The 13,343-nt window shown below is 41.6% G+C and overlaps 1 protein-coding gene across 15 annotated transcripts in view; it reads left to right on the top strand.

Moving 5' to 3' along the window:
- LOC310999792 (muscleblind-like protein 2a) overlaps positions 1-13,151 on the top strand; it is a 53,191-nt gene extending 40,040 nt beyond the window's left edge. For 4 of the 15 annotated variants that reach the window (XM_083990351.1, XM_083990353.1, XM_083990344.1 and 1 more), the window contains exons 6-11: positions 1,584-1,637; positions 2,069-2,219; positions 3,953-3,988; positions 5,157-5,251; positions 8,631-8,823; positions 9,240-13,151. In XM_083990351.1, the coding sequence (XP_083846477.1) occupies positions 1,584-1,637; positions 2,069-2,219; positions 3,953-3,988; positions 5,157-5,251; positions 8,631-8,822 (528 nt within the window). In that variant the 3' untranslated portion in view covers position 8,823; positions 9,240-13,151. Of the gene's footprint in view, positions 1-1,583; positions 1,638-2,068; positions 2,220-3,952; positions 3,989-5,156; positions 5,252-8,630; positions 8,824-9,239 lie in introns of those variants that run through there. The other 11 variants (XM_083990354.1, XM_083990357.1, XM_083990355.1 and 8 more) reach the window with 11 other exon arrangements.
- Positions 13,152-13,343: the final 192 nt, after the last annotated feature.

The raw sequence follows: 13,343 nt of genomic DNA, 5'->3' as shown, positions 1-13,343 counted from the left end.
ACAGAGACCCATAAAACGTGTATTGCTGCACTGCTGCAAATAGGTAATATCATTACCCATAATTCACTTTTTTTTTAGTCTAAAACAAATAAGATGAAGGTTACTGTAGATAAGGATACACATTAACAGACACAGTGAGAAAATCCTATTATTGAGATTATGTTGTTTTACTGTGCCACATTATGTGTTGCTTTCCATGCTGTGATCTTCTTCTTCATTGCAAGTGGAATGCAGTCATCTTTCTTTTCATGTCACTTTAATAGGCCCATCTTCCATTTGAACTAACCACAATGTTCAAGTCTGTTAACACTGCAACACTGCACTCTTTAATGGGATGTGTACTGTTAGAAAATCCACATACATGAAGCAAGAGGCTTGCGCATGGACCCCTTAAGTGCTGTGCTCATCCCATCCATGTCATTTTTGTTTTGTTTTGTTTTTTCTACTCACAGCAACATCAAATGTAAGGTCGGTTTTCAATGAATTAACCAAAGCGAATCCTCAAAATAAATAAAACGCCTATTACTACCTCATTAGCTCGGCGTCAAACTGAAATTAGTTGCATAAACATTTGCGATTTAATTGCCTCTATAATTAAAGATATCGTTGTTGTATTTAGGACGAAGGTAGGAATAAACAGAGCTCCACATTCTGTGATTGAAGTGTAACTGCGCCTCACATTGTGTCACCTCCCCCAAGTTCATCAATCACACTAACAGGCCACATGCCCTCATGATGCAGGTTTAGTTTGAGGATTTGTCTCCATAGCTTTAACTAGATGCCAATTGACACCACCACAGAAAAGGATGTGACTCTTTTCGTTAGCATCGTCTGGATTCATTATTAGTCTCCTCTTGCTACCAGTAATCATGTTTCTCCTTAGTTTAAAATCTGATCACACAAATGTGTCCAGATCCAGTCGCTGAGGACTGAGGTGAATAACCTGAGGGGCTTCGGCCAGAACACACTCACATCCCAAGCTGTTGTGGGTGTTTTTAGACATTTATCTGGCCCTAACGCACCTCACACACTCATCAAATAGACTAATCCAGGAGCACTGTGACTGTTGTGTGTGTAGAGACTGTAGAATCCCACTTTGAAGGAGAGCTTCTGTTCAGATTTCACATCAAGTGTCAGTTCAGTATTTCTAGTCTGAATCATCTCTGTTTACCTTACTGCATTTTGTTCTTGCGTAGATGTTAAACAAGTTGATTTACTTGTTCAGAAGTAGTTGACGTTACTACTAAATGCTTTCCCAGTAGTTTTGAAGTACATCATAGAATCTTGCTTTTTTAACCAAAGGTTAATGTAGATGCTTTTTTTTTGCTTTTGTACTAATTCAAAAAAGTAGCAATGTTTCTTTAAAGTAAACAAAACAGTTTTTTGTTTATGTGCATGCCTATTGTTTTGTATGTGGTATACTTGCATTCAGATTATTTTTGTTTTTGTTTTTTTCCTTCTCACCTATCCACAATGCAATGCTGTCCCCCATGACGCACCTCTGCTTGCTGTTACCTGTATGTTAATACGCTTGAATCCCATTGGCCCACTGCCATCATGTGCTCGCTGCCTGCTAATTAAAGACTCAGTCGACTGCCAAAGCAATGAAGCGACCCCTCGAGGCAACTGTAGACCTGGTACTTTGACCTTTCACCTTTTGCTTTGCATGTAGCTTCTTTAATTGTACTGTAGCCACTCACAAAATTTAAGTTGGCTCTTTTGTTTTTGTGAAACCCTGTAAAAAAAAAAAGTTAATATTTATGATTTATAAACACCAGTAGCAATTCTAGATTGTACTGTACATTTGTTACTTACAACTACGATGTAATGTTAAAATAATTCCAGTTATCACTCTGTTTTCTTTAATGTGCTGTTGATGCCTTGCTATGGTGTAGTTTCTCATTGTCCTTGTGATAGTTACAGCAAGTTTCGGTGTTACCTTGTTGTGCTGTGCATAGACAAATAACATACAAATATCAGTGTTGATTTGTTTTAAGTATCCAGTTCCAATCTACTGTGCTCTTGTTGTGTGTGTGCGTGTGTGTGTGTGTGTGTTTTCGGTGGCTAGGCGTTCCCCCACGGCGTCCTCCAGCCCCTACCAAAGAGACCAACACTTGAGAAGAGCAACGGAGCGAGCTCCCTGTTCAACCACAGTGTTATGCACTACCAGCAGGCGCTGGCCAACGCACAGCTCCAGCAACCCACTTTCTTTCCCACAGGTAAGAGCTCTCCATCAGCACACCCGGCACACACACACACACGCAGATAGATGCACTCATAGGTATGCAGAGCATGCAGGCACACTGAACGTGCCCAGCTAACCCTCTGTCACGAACTTGTCTTTGTGAGATTCTCCCATGATCAGTGAAGTTCATATTTCCTTTTGAAAGGGATTATTTTGAGTGGCACACATAAAGAGCTGCAGCAAGTCGGTGTGTGGTAACGCATAATAGTTATGAGGAGGAAGGTAAAGATATGATTTACAGTATAACCCCCATTATGAATATGATACACCTGTCAAACATAACATAAGCCCAGTTGTTTCCAACACAAAGGCTGTGTAACTTTCTTTAGGCGCCAGTGTCAGGGCTGGATGGCTTCTTTTTTTGGGAGTAACTGCAGCCTAATTCAGTGTGTGTTTAATCTGTCTTGACTGACATCGATATTGGGGGGAAAAGAATCCCATTTACAAAAGCAATTTAGTTCCAATTTTCTCAAATTAATTCAGCTCTGCTCCCTTATTCCACTTCAGTTCTTTGGCCCCAAACAAAACACTCTCTGTGTGTGTGTGTGTGTGTGTACTCCTCATGCAAGAACTAACAGTCGCCCCAGCGCCCTTGGGTCACCTGCTAAATAAGTTAACTGCAGCTAATGCAGCAGCCTGTAGCCAGACTCCTGTCCCTCATCTGCTTTCTACCTGCTCTTTCTGTGTCAGCCCCTCCCCCGTCTCCCCTTGTATCTGTGTGCAGGGTAGTAGCTTAAGTTTGAAAACCTATGTTTTATTCCCACTAATCTGCTACATTTCAGATGGGTGGAGTTTCTCTATAATGAGGGAAATGTGTGCCACGGTCTCATGAGAGCATTTGAAATTTACTGTAATGAATTTGTATTTTGAGTTGTTTGAATGGAGTAAACCCCACCCATCCCCGTTTGACTGGATAGACGCCTGTGCACATCACTGTACTGACCCTGCATGATGCTGCTGTTGTGTGGCTCTGTCACCTCTGTTATCCTCTCTCCGAGTCAAGAGATTTCATAGAAAATGTTTTTATAGTATCTGTAAATTCACAATTTGTAGATCTTTGTATAGAAGAAGCAGGAAACATGGATTGAACCAGTGTTAAAACTGAGCCATGTTGCTTCTGAAATGTGCAGAAACTGTATCTGGCACCAGTTTGGTCCAGTGGGATCAGGGAGGCGTCCCAGTGGACTCTACTACTGCACTCCCTGACTTTAGACCTTTGGCATGTGTGAGGAAAGAGTCCACTCAAAAAAAAAATGGAGAAACTAAAAGCAGAGGAAGAGAAGTAAACAAAGTACATATCAGATAATATTATATAAGTGGCGCGTTTTCCAACATTTCCTTCCTTTACGTCTGCATATGTATCCAAAGACCCGGCATTGCACCCTGCTGGACCTGGCTGCGCTGTCATATCCCCCGGTGTAACGATGTTTGATTTAGCCACAGCAGCTGTATATAAATAGTATTTTCTCACTAATAGGATGACTGATGGAGGGAATTCCTCTGCTTGCTACCGTGTACTGCATCCATAACCTGCTGACAGCACCACTGTAACCGTAGCATCTGAGCTGCCTTTTTTTTTTGTCTTGTATAACCTTGTTGTTCTCCTCCCTCTCAATTAACCCATTTATTTCCTCCTCTCTCTCTCTCTCTCTCCCTCTCTCTGTCTCCCTCCCTCTCTCCCTGTCTTTCTCTGCATGAACACAACAGGGTCAGTCTTGTGCATGACTCCTGCTAGCAGTCTTGGTAGGTCTCGCCCTTCCCTTTGCTCTCTCACACACAACTGTTTGATGTAGGTGGGAGTGTGCGGGGTGGGTGGAGTGGGATGAGTGGGCAGTAGCTGCAGCCCTTGCAGGTGAGACAAAAGGTCACCGCTTCGCCGCCTGTGGCGCTGATGAAACCTTTTTTAAAACTTGTTCAGGGAAATTGTCATTAAAGCTGAGATATGACGTCGGGTCCATTTTGTGTCACCTGGAAGAGCTGTGACTTTCAGCCCTTGTTTCCCGTCTGACTTTCTTTGCTAATGACTGTTTATGATTAAAAATGTTTGTGTAGATAAAATACTGCAGACTGATCTGTTTGTTCTGAAGCTGTAGGATAGCTACTGTCTGTTTGCTGTGCTGTGTTGATCAGGAAATTTAAATCAGTTTTCCCAGAGAAATTATGCAGAACTGGAGCTTTTGTCTCTGCAATGAGGGGATGGGAATTAGACATTCAAGCCCCAGTCGGCCAAACAGTGAGTCCTGCGACTAAGAAAAAACGATTTATTTATTATTTTGAACAAAGTATTAACCACAATCCATCAGAGCTTCATGATTCTGGCATTCACAGTGAAGTAGCCGTCTGGGTTTCTGGCATCGTCCTACTGTGCATCATGTCAGCCCACATGGACTAAAAAAAATCAAATTCCCATCCCTGTTGCCAAAAACGCCATTGATTCATTGTAATTGGTGTCTTGTGCTCCTTAACTTCTCTGGGAAAAACAGCAAACTGATTTTCCATATAAATTTCCTTACTTGTGATTGTAATCAGCTTCTCTCCTCTTGTTTTTTTTTGTTTTTTTCTCCCATGCTCTCTTTTTCTTTCTTTCTTTCTGTCCTCCTTGCTTTGCATTGTGAATGGTTGCATGCCATCTGCCGGTGTAACCCTAACGATGGCTTGCTGGCTCTCTGTAACATCCGCCACCACCACCACCACCTCCTCCTCCTCCACCAACACCACCTGCACAACAACATCAAATACCCTTAAAACACGCACACATACACCTACGTGCACACACATATAAACACACACACCACACACACAATAACAACTGTTGCCACCGTTACCATAACGCTCCACCTACCTGTCCATTGCTACCACCTCCTTCCCTCTCCCCCATCCCCACCTCCCCTTTCCCACCCTCAAAACAAAGTCCCAATGATGTACAGTGCTACGCCTGCTACTGTCTCTGCAGCAACAACTCCTGCCACAAGTGTCCCCTACGCAGCAACAGCACCAGCCAATCAGGTTTGCTCCTTTTAAAGCTTTCTTTCATCAGTCCCCGGAGCTCTGAATAAGTACTGCCCTTTGATAGCGAGCTGCAGGAACCTCCAGCTGAGCCACAGCTCACACCCAGCCCCTCCCGACCCACCGGACGTGCTCACGCGTGGGTGTTTTCAGGAGCATTAATAATAGCAGGCGGCGGAGGGAGGGGGGGCTACCTGAGCAAACAGGTGCCAGCACAGTTTATCACCTTTCTAGTAAAAAAAAAACAGCCCCATACTGCGCTCCCCATGTAAGCACTTCTTCAGAGCTCCCACATTTGCAAAGTAGTAGTTGTGTTGTGTTGCACTACTTCCTGGTTTTGTTTTGCATGTTCTGTTTTAAGTTTTATTTTCCACTTTTTCTTGTTGTTGTCAAATAAGCCTCTCCATCTGCAGTAGGGGCGTCATCTGTACTGCTTGTGTGCTACGCAAACACACACATTCAAGCAAAAAAAAAAAAAAACACACGACAATTGGTAACAGCCACCATGTTGGATCTTTTCCTGTTCCCCCGTCCCCCCTCCGGTTTCACCTTTTTACCTTTTCCTAGTCGAAGGATAAAAGAGAGGATAAATATGAATTACGAGTCGGGCATGTCAGGGTTGGACAGACAGGAAAAGCGATCACACAAGTCGTCTAAAAATGGCTTCTGATCGGCGGCTCTCCTGTTGCTGCGTGTCAGCAGGAGCCAGGGAAGCTGGGCCAGGTTTGAATGCCAGAGTGACGCATGTGTGCCCCATTTTAAACCTGGAAATTTCAGCACAATGCTGGCACTCTGGCCTTACACAGCTGGCAATCATTTACTGGTAGTCCTGTATAGAGGTGAATTGAGGACACACAGAGGAAGGTGGAATTGCAACTGGAAAACAATCGTCATTTTCAACAAGTGCGCCCACAACAGGGCATTCATAATGTGTTTCATATGTGTTTCTTTTAGTTTTTTAATAAACCTTGATTGTAAAATTAAACACTTTGATTATAAGGCGGCTTGCGCCAGTAGGAGAGACCAGTATCCACTTTTTTTTCTTTTTTTTTTTTACCGCTGTTCTTCTTTTAGTCTTTGGTCTTACAGAGTCTATGTCCAGAGACAATATATATGGATAAGAAATAAATGAAATTAAAACAATAGGTTAATTTAAAAAGTAAATAAATAAATAAAAACAGAGAATTAATAATTTTTCCATCATGGACCCAGGATCTGGCCCTGGTACCTCGTGCTTTATTACTCCTCATAGACCATCAGTGTATGCACTTCCTGTGAGTCACCGTCTCTTCCTGTAATTGGCATGCAGCAGCAGTAGCAGCAGGAAGCAGAGCTGCTCTTTAAAGATGCATGTGGGACAAGGAGCCAGAGAAACACTGACGTCAGCCCTCGCTGTCTGTCTCCGTCTGCCCCCCACTCCCCTTCTCCTCCCCCTCCTCTCTTTCTCTCTCCACCCACCCCGCCCTGCATTAAGATTCCTCCAGCTCGGACATAGTTAACACTTATATTCACCAGCTGTACTGCAGACAGAGCATGCCTCGTTTAGTTTCTCCTCAACTGGATGATTTTTCAGAATAAACTCCCAGGTTGTGACTTGATTTTTTTTTTTTATTATTAAATGCCACATGCTGCTTTTGCTCAATAACAATCTATCTAACTTTGAGCTGTAAATCCTGAGTTTCTACTAGTGCTAGCTTGTTAGTATCAGCTATTAGCACGCCCATATTTATAAAGTGGCTTCTTTGATCCAGATTTTTGGCCAAAGAACAGGAGGATTAAGTGATCATCAAGATGTTAGAGGCAAAAAGAATCAAACCCGTCGACTGTGTCTTTAGATAAATGAGATCAACAGTGCACTAATAATAATACAGATGCATAGAGGGAGAGGAGAGGTTCAGAGTCTGGTCAACTCGTGACCCTCTGAACTGTTATTGTGACATGACAGGGAAGAACCAATCACGTCATTCCATGTCCCAGCCTTTATTAACCATGTGGTTGCAGTACTGGGATGTCTGGTAACGTCACCGCTTTCACTGGACATTGTAAACGCTGCAGCGCCCTCTAGTGTCTGAATGTGGCGTTACACGACACTCTGCAGGGTTTACACTGCTGTACTGTCTGCTGGGATGGGAGCACGACTTATCAGAGTAAAATAGAAGCAGAGAGCTCTTTAGCTACAGGACCAGGGTTCAATCTCTTACCTTCCTCTGGGGAAAACCTCTTATTGTTCTAGTCACAGTTATTAAAAATGAACGCGCAAGGTCACAAAGATCCAATGCAATTAGAATAAAAATCTGATATTAGTTGGTAAAAAAAAAAAAAGTTTAAACCTCCACCTTGATTCTATAATTCACACTTAATCACATTTAATTATCCAATTAGCCACATCTTCCTCTGCCATCTCACAGTGGCGAGTGCTGTCTCTCTCCTTCTTAAATGCTGCAAGTAACACTGCACCAAATCCAAGACAAACAGGACCCAGGAACAATTCTTGGCGTTTGTTTTCAGCCACCTGCAGTACCAGACGGGTGGGGTGTACTGTCTTATCTGGTTAATCCCACCCCTCTGGCACCCGGTGATATTTATATAGATTTTTTTTTCCCTTCCTATATCCATACTGCACTGTGTAGCAGGCTGTCTTCTCAGCCTGTGCACATCACACACTCTCCACCCGGGGTGAGCTGCTGTGATGTGTGATGTGAACAGTGGCTTCTGTCCTTCGCTGGCTCCTATCTATTGTCCGTTAACAAGCACCATGTGTCTTTGTTCTGCGTTGGCTTGCTGCCAGTTGCAACCACATGATGGCAGCCAGCAGCTCTTCTACCTGTCTCTCCCCCATAGACCAGTCTCTCTCTCCCTCTCTTCCTCTTTTTCTTTTCCCTTCCTCTCTTTGTTGTGTGGTTGATTTGTCTTTATCTCCTAACGGGAGAATACACACAGATGTGACCAGACCTGGGTCAAATGCTATTTGCCAATTATACTGGATCTTTTGCTCTTATCTGCATGAAACACCAGACAGGTGGCTTTCCCACAACAAAATACCACAGTCAGTCTCAGTTGTGGTGGTAAACTCCTCCTGCCTGAGCCCCACAGGTCTCAGTTTGCTAAACCAGGTCGTATAATGTGTTGTCCGACCGTGACAAAGAGCGTTTATACTTTTTTTTTTTTTTTTAAAGTGGCCTCATTTGGAAGTGGAGCAGATAGCATGAGGTCATAGCTGCATCACTCTGCAACCCCGCAAACGCTCTCCAGACACTCTTATGTATTTCTTCCAAGGTGTTGCAGAGACTGAAGTTGTGTGACAAGTGAACCAAGAGATCTTAAGGACGTGTGGACCAAAGCAACATTCATTTGATTTGATTTTATCTTTTTTCCCTAGTTCGAACCTCAATCTAATCCAACTAAAGTGCGTTCAAGCCATAGTCACCTAGCAGATAGGCGGAGAAGGAATCAAGGTCTGACCTGGACAACACCAAATTATCTTCTTGGTAATTGGGCAGGACAGGATCTTCGTCAGGACGTTCCTGTGTTTACCTTATCAGTTTCTCCTCCTTATTTGTCCAACGAGTGAGGTAAACCTTGTCACGTGGCTTTAAGTAACACGTTGCTTGAATTTTGTCTGTGCAGAGGGGAAAAAACTGAAACTGATTAACTGAAGCAACTCATCCCAGAATGGAAAAAAGCGAATTCCGCCTACTTTCATGCCTCCGTACACTTTTCAAAATTGTTTAGTATGGTGCTGTTCCACCACTTCATTTGAACCATACTGAGGTCTCAAACAGGCAGAAATAAAGACAAATATCATTTGATCCAGAGACACCAGACACAATAAAAGCAGCAGTTTGTCGACTTATGTGAAGTGTATTGTATGTTTTAACTGGTGAAAATGCAGATTTCAAACACTTTTGTCTCTTACAGGTCAACTAAACTAAGGTCTTCTCCCCTCCCCTCCTTCCCTTCTTTGCTTCTCTCTGTCTCTCTCCTCCAGATTATCCTGAAATAAATGTCAGGAAGGGAACGGAGTGTCACGAAGCTGCACTGGGAAACCCAAAACAGCCCCTGTGTAAATACTACCTTGCCTCTCCCATAGAGGTCCAGCAACCTGCATGCTAAGAGTGTAACACTTCAATTTAACCGTAAGAACTGCAGTGCCGGTGTAACACACACAGAAAAAAAAAGATATATACTGTATGTATTGCTAGAAAAAATTATTAACATGAAAAAGTCAAAAATATTCTTATGTATAGTACTACATACATAGCAGAAACACTATAGAGGTCATTTTAACAACTGTTCGCCCAAAGTACCGTGGATCCCCTCTCTTTCATATTTATTCTAAAAACCTCTGCACAATGTTCATCCCTTTGGTTAGTGGGAAAAAAAAGATGCTCGATTTGCACTATATGAGAAATATAGTGCTTAGTGTGGAAGTGGGAAAACAGGAAGAGTCACAGAAAACCCGTGCACAACCACACCAACGCGCTTGGCGCTCTGAAGAGGGTTTTCATCTCGCGGTCTTTGCTTTTTCTCTCTCTACGAAGTTTGAATGTCCTTGGGGCAGACAGGCTCATGTTTTCTTAATGTGACTGTCCCCTGCGAGGGTTCCTCCATGACCCTCCTCTGCCCCAGATGCTGTTAAGATGCCATGATGAAGCTTATCCTCCCCTCCTTCGCCCCTGCCAACTTTTCATCTCCGGAAAACATCTTGCCAAAGTTTGCGGCTTGGAAGAGGTCAAAGGAATCAACCTGCCAGAGTGCAGGGCCACATTTTTAACACCCAGACAAAGTCTTTTTCTTTTGCCATCGCGAAAGCTGCTGAGAACGCACCCTTTATTCTGTATGTTTGGGTGCTTTTGTTTGGAGGAGTGGTGGGATAGATTGTGCACGGATTTTTGCATGCAGTCAGGACAGGGGGAAGACAGTGCCCAGTGTTAGTCGTGGCCATTACCGCAAAGCCTAAAGGCTCGGGTCTGTGCCAAGGGCTTAACAAAGCTTGAGGGTTCGTTCCAGACATACCAAGCCTTGTGTGTGTGTGTGCATGTGTGTTCGTATCTGGAGACTGATGGTCTGCCGGCAGACTGGGACTTGAAGCGAGGTCTAGCAGGTGATGATAACACCAGGCCTGGTCGGAGAGTTTTTTTTGAGGGGCGGGGTGAGGGATTTAAGTGCTAAGACTAAAAAAAAAAACTAAAAAAAACAAAACTAAACAAAAAAAAACGGTGCATTTGACGACGCTCGTCAAGCAAAAAAGATAACTTGAACTTCGACTGGAGGGCTATCTGTGACCGTCGGTTGTCCTGTCCAACCCTACTATCACCGATAATCCTGTTCCATTTTAGAAAACTGTAGAAGTGCCTAAAAATGCTCATCAACAACACATGCATCCAGAGTGTATCACTAAAAGTCACAGACACAAACACACTGGCTGTCAGAAGCTGACATGGGACTTTTCCGGGAAAGACATCACATTTTGCGAATCGTTACTGGAATCGGGTTTTCTAGTAACCATGTTCATTAACATCACAAGTGACTTTATCGAAAAACAAAAAGAAGTTAAAGAAACGACAAATCAAAAATAGCTTTGTAGAATGTTTGGTGACTTTCATGGTGTACCATTGTTTCTTACCATGGTTTGAGTAGTTTACATGAGGAACGTGAGTGAGAAAAAAATGTATTGTAAACTGTGTAATGTATGTAAAGTGTCTCTTATTTTGAGAGTTTATATTCATAGTTCTAGAAATGTATTCAAAGTTATTTAAAATTTGTGTTGTGTCTACTATCAAGGTATGTTTGAATCCCCCTAAAACCCTCCACCACCTCCATCTCCCAGAACAATCAGTTTGTTTTTATTCAGTCAAGACCATAAAAGGTTATTCTATTATTTCAGACCAGTCCTCCTCAGTTGTTTCATCTCACCAACCACATGTTTAAACTCATGACACTAAATTTTATTTTCCCATATTCCAAAATTCTGATGTAATTTCATGGTGCTTGATTCACATTGACAATCCACAGTCATACCTTTTGGAGCAAGAGTTCTTCACTCTGCTTCCACATTTGGTCTCATTCACTTTGATTGTCTTCACATGATTTTTGATTTGTATGTAATATTTGTGGAAGGAGGTAAAAGTTCTATTTTGTTGTAATTTATCTTACGTTACTCTTGGTCAAATTTTAGTCAAAAACAATGTTGTAAACTATTCTATTTTGAAATGAATGTAATTTATTGAGCTGTGCTACATTCTGCACGGTTGGTCATTTAAAGGTCTAACCTGTCAGGTCAGCGAATGAGAAGTCGCACACGTCTGAGGGGCGGGGGTCTAAAAGTCGTCCCACCCGTAGAAAGCTACTGGATCTTTCTTGCCTTCTCATCGATATAAAGATCACGGTGTTGCAGCAATGAGCATAGTTATAGAGTTGCTTGTGTTGTTGGGAAAAAAAATGTTTATTGTATAGATGACATTTTACCAAAAAAAGAGATGAAAATTTAAAAAAAGATGTACTTTTCACTCTAGTAAAATAGTATTTCATAACAATATTAAGTTGTTGCTGTGGCAACCAAATGTTGCAATTACTAAAGTTCGGTATTTTTGTAAATGACATTGTTAAGTTGATTTTTGTTTTGTTTTTGCTAGAACACTGAACACAAGGTAGATTGTAAAGAAGATATGAACATTTCTTATTCTTCACTGAGATTATGACAATGACCTAATATTTTCATTAGCAAATAACAGCCTCTATAGTGCTGTGACTGTAACACTTAAATAGATTTAAAGTCATCAATGTTACATAGATTATATATAAATATATATATAAGAACTAAATAATCTATAAATTAATAAGTTGATGTACAGCTCTCCCCCCGACAAAGGACCTTTAGGTTCCACACTGCGACATTTTATTCGAGGCGTATGTATCACTAGAGTTAAGGATTGCACTTTTCATATTCTTTAAAGATGTGATCTGTTTTTCATTTCCTGCTAGTACAGTACATCTGTTTATCAATCAAAAGCAGATACTACCGGTAAATAACTTTAATTCAACATGTTGCATGGGAAAACAATATTTTCTTTTCTTACTAAATGATAACGTACTGAATGTTTCTAGTGGAAAAAAAAAGTCTGTACACAAAATGTCCTCATTTGGTGACCCACGATGCCCTTGTGTATGGAAATCCTCTTGAGATGTAATGTTTTTCTTTTTCTTTTTTTGAAATGTGTCGGCAATGATTGACTGATGGAAAAAAGAAAAATGTAAGCACTTTCTGAGCAGTTGGTCAACTGAGCAGACTCAGCTTATCCAAACACTTTGCCTTATCTTGAGTCCATCGTGCTTAAGGTTTTATGTTTTTAAGAGCTCTTATTAAAAATTTACAGAAGAGACTTGAATGGGTCTCTCTTCTCAAATCCCTTCTCAGTTTCATTTCAAATATAATCTTTGTATCTAAAAAAAATCATTTTTTTAAGGTTTTAACGTGCGCATCACCAGGCCAAAAGGGGGCGACTGCAACACAGGGAGCAGTCACTGACCTTTACCTCCGGTCTCTAAAACCCGTAGTGAGATCTTTTCGTCCCATTGCCTTACAATGGAACAGTTTGGAGCTCGTATTTCACAGCTTTAGCCAGCAGATGGCACTACACCGGAGACTGCAGGTCTAGGACTTGTGACTGCCTGTGCCATCACTGTTGCAGTGTACCCCAGCAACAAAGTAAAAACATAAAGACAAATTGACAAGAAGACCCTCATCAGATTTATAGTTTCAATGTAATCATTTTTCAATGTATTCTTTTTTTGCATATATTTTGTGCTATTTTATGTTTCTATAGTCAAAATGTTTCTTTGGTTCCAGCAAGATAGTGTAAAATCTATTGAAAGAAAGAAATAAAGAAAATCAAAGGAACTCTCTTTTGTCTGGATCTTTTATTTCAGTCACGTGTAGATCCTTAACCTATTCATATAGAAACATTAATGCTGATTTTACTGATATAAGTAAGAGTTGTCTGTTATTTAGATTTTGATGATGAAGACTGAAGAAATAAATGTTTTCCATTATTTATTTTCTATGTCATTTCCTGTTACTGCAGTGAGGCAT

The sequence above is a fragment of the Trachurus trachurus genome (assembly GCF_905171665.1).
Source record: "Trachurus trachurus genome assembly, chromosome: 2".
In the NCBI taxonomy this organism is placed as follows: Eukaryota; Metazoa; Chordata; class Actinopteri; order Carangiformes; family Carangidae; genus Trachurus; species Trachurus trachurus.
This window is presented reverse-complemented; position numbering and strand designations above follow the sequence as displayed.